At 51.2% G+C, this 6,120-nt stretch overlaps 2 protein-coding genes across 2 annotated transcripts; both read left to right on the top strand.

Annotated features, from left to right (window-relative positions):
• Window positions 1-883, top strand: LOC123082367 (basic blue protein). Its single transcript, XM_044504712.1, has 2 exons — window positions 1-372; window positions 463-883. Exons 1-2 carry the CDS (start codon window positions 186-188, stop codon window positions 660-662), a joined length of 387 nt encoding a protein of 128 aa, XP_044360647.1. The 5' UTR covers window positions 1-185; the 3' UTR covers window positions 663-883.
• Window positions 884-3,933: 3,050 nt separating this feature from the next.
• On the top strand, window positions 3,934-5,824 carry LOC123087123 (microsomal glutathione S-transferase 3). Its single transcript, XM_044509031.1, has 4 exons — window positions 3,934-4,166; window positions 4,262-4,337; window positions 4,455-4,627; window positions 5,532-5,824. The coding sequence occupies exons 1-4, from the start codon at window positions 4,054-4,056 to the stop codon at window positions 5,614-5,616; spliced, it is 447 nt and encodes a 148-aa protein (XP_044364966.1). The 5' UTR covers window positions 3,934-4,053; the 3' UTR covers window positions 5,617-5,824.
• The last annotated feature ends 296 nt before the right edge of the window (window positions 5,825-6,120 follow it).

Consider the following 6,120-nt stretch of genomic DNA (forward strand, 5'->3'; position numbering starts at 1 on the left):
GCCCCGAGGCGGCCTGCCCTGCCACCGGCCAGCTGCGCCACGCTCCCCTTCCCTTCACCTTCAGCTCGCTGCCGCTGGCTCTACTTCACAGCATCGCCACCTTCATTTGTGAGCGCCCTGCTTCGCCTGCATCGCCACTCACCAGTTCCTTTGAGGTGAAAGCGCTCCGGCTGGTGGCTAGCGAGATGGCCGGGGGAAGAGGCGGTGCAAGGCGAGGCGCCGTCGCCGTCGCCGCCGCGGCGCTCGCCGTCGCGTGCTGCTGCGTGGGCGTCGCCAGCGCGGCCACCTACTACGTCGGCGACGTCGGCGGCTGGTCCCTCAGCAGCGGGAGCTGGCCCAACGGGAAGCAGTTCCGTGCCGGCGACGTCCTCGGTAAGTGAAAACCTAACGCACACATCTTGCGTTCTGGTCTGCGCCGAAGGTTTCTGACGGTTCTCTTCTTTCCTGGGCGCGGTCGCGCAGTGTTCAAGTACAACCCGCTGATGCACAACGTGGTGGCGGTGGGCGAGGACGGGTACAACGGGTGCACCACGCCGGCGGGGTCGAGGACCTACGAGTCCGGCAACGACGCCGTCACGCTGGCCAGGGGCGCCAACCGCTTCATGTGCACCCGCTTCTACCACTGCAACTTCGGGATGAAGATGGTCGTCAACGCCGCCTGACCGCCTGCACCGCCATGTTTATCAAGCTCAAGAAAAGTTAGGCTCTCCTCTGTTGCATTTGGTCGCCATGAGGGTTGGTTTGGTTTGCAGTTCTAGCTAGCTGTGGGTGATAATGGGACTTTGTGCGAGTGTTTGACGACTATCTTCGTGTGCTGTGTTGACTCTGACGGATTGTGTTCGTTCTTATTATTTGTGATGAATGGGAAGTTCAAGTTCATGTCTCTGCCTACGACGACGACAATTTTTTCCTCCCTTTTATGCATTTTCAGTGACTCGTTTAGTCGTCGTGTTCATCAGAAAGCACGCAGTGGTTGGTGATCCACCGCTAGACCTGAAAATGTGATGCACACTCTGGCCGGCTGGTTGCAGTTCTACACTGCTGGATGATTTTGCTGATGTAAACGGCTGAACCGGCAATGAGAAAGACCAAATTAAAAGTCAGTTCTAACTCCGCTACCTGCTGCACATCTGAAGAACAAGGATATCAGACAATATGACTAAACAGCGGATGCAGAGTAGTCTTCCATTTCTATGATTTATTACGAACAGCTCGGTCGATCGTTCACTCACTTTCCAGTTTTCCACGCCCTGAACTACCTGCCAGCGATTTCCTTTTCTGCATGTCAAATTTAATCATACGTTTAATAGTGGTAAAAGTATACAATGACAACCAAAAAACACCGCATGTTCAATAAATATTTACATCCAATCGATCTCAAAGATTGTCACTTTGGATGTTCATGCCAATGACCTTTTTCTTGGCAAAGACCTCATTCTTGGTTGATTTGACATCCTCCGTTTGCGCGAAGCGCTTCAATATGCTCATAAGTAGGCTTGAACAATCTGCTCCGCATCGGACTCCAAGTCCGACGTCTTCACGAACAACATTTTGTAGTCCTCCGAAACAGCCTTGATCTCATCGCCTCATTGTCCCGCTTCGATGAGGCATTGCGGTAAACGATGACCGGGCACCAACGCCAACGGTCCATGGTCGGCATCCGCGACTAGACAAGCCCCGGCGACTGCAACACCGTGAAGACATAGTTAGTGTTGAGGTTGATGGTGAACGGGACTCGATGGCCGAAGGTGAGAGAGGATGAGCATTGTTGCGGTGATTGTTGATGACCGAGGTGCTGGGAGGCCTAGTAGTAGGGCGTCTATAGTTGGGACGACTGCACCGTCTATTGCCCGGGTGGCACAAGGGTGGTGGTGTGCTTTGTTGGGCGAGGTTCGCGTTGGTCAGTCGTCGACGCGCGCCTGCCTGCTTCTTTGCTGTGTGGCGGTGGGCGTTGCGTTCCGGGGACATGGCCTTGCGGGCGGCCACCACGTTCGAGTCCTCGGACTCCGGCGGGACGACGAGCGTCTTCATCGGGTTCTCTTGCAATGGCTCCATGGCGAGGGTGGAACAGACTGAAACGGTGGGGAAGTGGCGATCAAGGCGGAGGTTGTGGGAAAGGACATGCTTTGGCGTCGAAACAATGGTAGAAATATCCAAGTGTGTGGGCTCCGGGTGGGCCGGGCGTGTCGGATTCTGATGTGACGCAGGTCCGAATGCTCGAAAACCCCCTTGCGTTTGGTTCCACTTCTAGACATTTTTTATGATCGTCTTTAGATGGCAAAAATATTCAAACCATCAGATCCAAACATCTAGAGCGATTTGATGATCTACATTGAAGTTGCCCTTACGTTTTTATATAAGTAGTAGGTGATAAGGGGATTGTGTGTGTAAGAGAGAGATTCAGCTTTCAATGATATAATTTTCATATTGTGCAATGTCATGTACTATTAATCTTGTCAATAGTCAAAGGCGGTCTTAAAAAATACATTAGGCCCTATATAGATGGAAGGAGGGAGTATCTGCATGTCAGGCAAAATGTGTTTGTTCTTATTATTTAATTTTATTTTATTTTGCTAATACTATGTTCTTAGTATTTCTGGTGATGGTAAGTTCATGCCTCTCTCCTACGATGACGATGATCCCTTCCTTTTAAGCATTTTCAGTGACCCATCTTAGTCCTCGTGTTCATTGGAAAGCACACTTTTTACAAAAAGGATCCACATCTATTATCAGAATTCATAAAAATACAAAGCATCTCAAACATAATGAAAATTATAACAAGATTTCGAGACCATCGAATGACCACTACCGTCGACGGAACGAGCCACCGACGCGACTTGTCACCGCTCTTCTGTTGAGGCCGGCTTGACCTTGTTGATGACCTCTTGGTTATTCAGACCTGGAGATGTGATGCACTCCTAGGAGCATTTACACCCGGACGCCTCAAATCCGCCTCAAACGCTCGGGCGAACGTTCCGATCACTAACCGGCCATAAAAATGCGACACAGACGGCCTCCTCAAACGGGCCTTAAACGCATGGGTTGATCGGCCCCCCTCATATCCAGCCTGAATATGGGGCAGATAAGGAGCGCCCGGGCGCGTTTGTCACGTCGGACTGACGTTGGGGTCGCACAGGAAAACACTCCGAGAGCGGGCAGACCGAAGCTCGTCTCCTCCATTGGACCGATGGCGTCGCGTGGCGACGCTCTGGAGGGCTACTCATATCTAACGTCGGAGTGCTGGCTGCAGCTCCTTGAGCAGATCAGGGCAAGGTGAGAAGCTCGGATCGTCGTGGGGCTACCTCCGGATGCAGTGGATCCGAAGGAGGACTTGGAGGAGAAGGATGAGGTTGAGGAGGAGTGCGAGCAGGATGTGGGGGACACGGGTCTGCCAGACCATCCTCGATTCCCTTTGCTCGGAGTCGGATGCCAAATGCCGTCGTCGGTATGAGATGGAGGTGGAGCACGCCATGGAGAAGGGGGAGATGCTCGCTTACATGGATGAGGTCGAGGAGGAGAAGGGGGAGATGCTCGCCTACATAGGATGAGAGCACGCACGTCGATGATACCAATGGCGACGTCCAGGGAGACGTCACGCGTGACGCCAGGTAAAGCTCTCTCCAGGTCAAATCGAACATGAAAATTCTAAAAACAATTAAACGCGTTCATTCCAAATTATAGTAAGCACTCAATACTTACTATCTATCGTCTGGAAATATTTTTATCCAAAAAAGGCGTCTGGAATATCTCCAATGCCTCGCTGGAAAAAGTTAGGGACAGAACGGGGAAAAAGGGAAAGTAATTAGGAGTACGGGCTCGCTGGCCCATTGGGTGGGTGGCGTGGCCGAGATGGGCCCGAGGGAGCGAATCGGTCGAGGCTTTCTTGGGCCGGAGGGCAGGAACTTATTCTGAGACCTCTCTAGAGCCCTCCACTCTCTCTCTATAAGACAGACCTCCGCTCCATCCCCAATTCCCATCCAATCTCGTTTCCAAGGAAGGAAGGAAGAAAATCCAGAGAAACTCCAGAGAAGAAGAAGAAGAAGGTCGACGACGATGGCGGTGTTGGTGGAGCTGACCAAGGAGTACGGCTACGTGGTGCTCACCGTGGTGGCCTACGCCTTCCTCAACTTCTGGATGAGCTTCCAGGTCGGCGCCGCCCGCAAGAAGTACGATTCCCCGCCGCCTCTGCCCCGCGCTCTGCTTCTTGATCTGATTCTTGGAGAGTTTCATGGAGCTTCGGCGATCCTGCCGCTTGTTTCAGGTACAAGGTGTTCTACCCCACGCTGTACGCCATCGAGTCGGAGAACAAGGACGCCAAGCGCTTCAACTGCGTCCAGGTCCGCCGCCGCCGGCCAGATTCCCTCCCTGCCCTGCTCTGTCCTGCTGATTTCGTGTGTGCTATTTGAGCGAGTTGACTGACTGAATTCTTGTGGGTTTGTGCTGTGGGATTGCAGAGGGGGCACCAGAACTCGCTGGAGATGATGCCGCTCTTCTTCGTCACGGTGCTGCTCGGTGGCCTGCAGCACCCGGTGGTCGCCGCCGCGCTGGGGGTCCTCTACACAGTCGCCAGGTTCTTCTACTTCAAGGGCTACGCCACCGGCGTCCCGGACAACCGCCTCAAGCTTGGGTACGTTTGCCTTTTGCTCTGCTCAGCGATGAACAACTCTGCAGATGATTCAGATGATAATGGCATCCAAATCAAATCCTTGGGGAGAGATCCCCTTGATTTCCAGCATGTTTTACTGCTAGTTTCTTAGGAAATTCTCAGTCCTAGGAATTACTATACTACAAGCCATTTGATTTCATTAATAGGATGGCACAGTATTAGTCAACCACACTCAACTCATTAATAAGGTGAGCGGGCAGAGCAGGTCTCAACTTGGTATTGCTCCACTAACCAAGCCATGTCAAAGGTGTGCTCATAATGAGCGGGGCTCCATTGATTCTCACCGACGACCTGGAGTGGCTTTGAAGTGTTTCTTCAACCTCCTGCATACGCACAGAGAGATGCCTTTTGTCTCCAATTCTTCATTCCCAATTTTGGCTGAGGCCCCAGCAGCTAACAGCTAGCTAGCACCCCACTACTGCTTGCCTGCACTGCACGTCTTTTTTCTGAATTGACACGGGCCATTGCTGCAGGTGAAGGAAGGCCTTGGTTGGTAGGTGAGATTCATTCACATTGCATTGCAAAGTAGGACATTGTTAATTGGATGTGATGCTGCAATCCTACCTAAGCTTCTCAGGGTCAAAAATAAATAAAATCCTACCTAAGCTTCTGTCCTATGTCAACCACCCCGGTTTTAGGTTTTATAAACGATAACGAGGAGCAAAGTCGTGAGCTCTGGATTGAGTATGAAAAATGGTTGACTTGAACCAAATTTGCAGCTTATGACGCCGAATAACGCATCGATGAGCCTGAATTGCATTAGCATCGACGAATTTCATATCCTTGTTGTCCATGTTTAAGTCATCCTCTTATAGAAGTGATTCTGATCTTGGTGATTTCCTTTTCGCTTTGGTGAACTCTGCAGGGGGCTCAACTTCTTGGCGATCATCGGGCTGATCCTCTGCACGGCGTCCTTCGGCATCAACCTTGTCATCAGGGAGGCGATCTGAGGCTCCGGACTGATGTGCCTGACTTGATAGGCGTTTGTGACTCGAGTCATTTAGACATGGCGGTGGTGTCTTTTATAGTGTCCAAAAATGTGTGTGCCTCTGTTTTACTCTCACAGAATAAAGCTAGATGGAGACGGTTTGTAACATCGAGGTTTTGTAGCTTTTGCAGCACAGTTTTAAATATGGAGGTGAATCTCCTTCCAATTTCCTTGCCTGACGTCTCCGGGACATGATAATGTTCGCTGTTATGTCCGAAGAATTTTAACGTTATGTAATGTTGTATGCGCCTGTGTCTGATACAATCATAAGCTGGAGATGCAATCTTAGGCGTCCAGTGTGTGTCAGAAGAGAAGTTTTGCTTCCCTCGTACAGGACATGTAGAGGAAACAAAGTGGAGTAGATTTGTCAATTGTCACGCCATGGCCATCGCTGGGGTACCCAAAAGGTGACAAAGTAAACCTCGCCAAGAACAGCTGTACTCCCTCTGGTATCTTTTTACTCTGC

This window comes from Triticum aestivum, chromosome 4A (genome assembly GCF_018294505.1).
Source record: "Triticum aestivum cultivar Chinese Spring chromosome 4A, IWGSC CS RefSeq v2.1, whole genome shotgun sequence".
In the NCBI taxonomy this organism is placed as follows: domain Eukaryota; kingdom Viridiplantae; phylum Streptophyta; class Magnoliopsida; order Poales; family Poaceae; genus Triticum; species Triticum aestivum.

Bases quoted from the DNA above. Each gene is read 5' to 3' on its own strand.
- LOC123082367 (XM_044504712.1), top strand. From the start codon at position 186: ATGGCCGGGGGAAGAGGCGGTGCAAGGCGAGGCGCCGTCGCCGTCGCC. The intron at 373-462 runs GTAAGTGAAAAC...GCGGTCGCGCAG, and splicing joins CCGTGCCGGCGACGTCCTCG to TGTTCAAGTACAACCCGCTG.
- LOC123087123 (XM_044509031.1), top strand. From the start codon at position 4,054: ATGGCGGTGTTGGTGGAGCTGACCAAGGAGTACGGCTACGTGGTGCTC. The intron at 4,167-4,261 runs GTACGATTCCCC...CGCTTGTTTCAG, and splicing joins GTCGGCGCCGCCCGCAAGAA to GTACAAGGTGTTCTACCCCA. The intron at 4,338-4,454 runs GTCCGCCGCCGC...GTGGGATTGCAG, and splicing joins AGCGCTTCAACTGCGTCCAG to AGGGGGCACCAGAACTCGCT.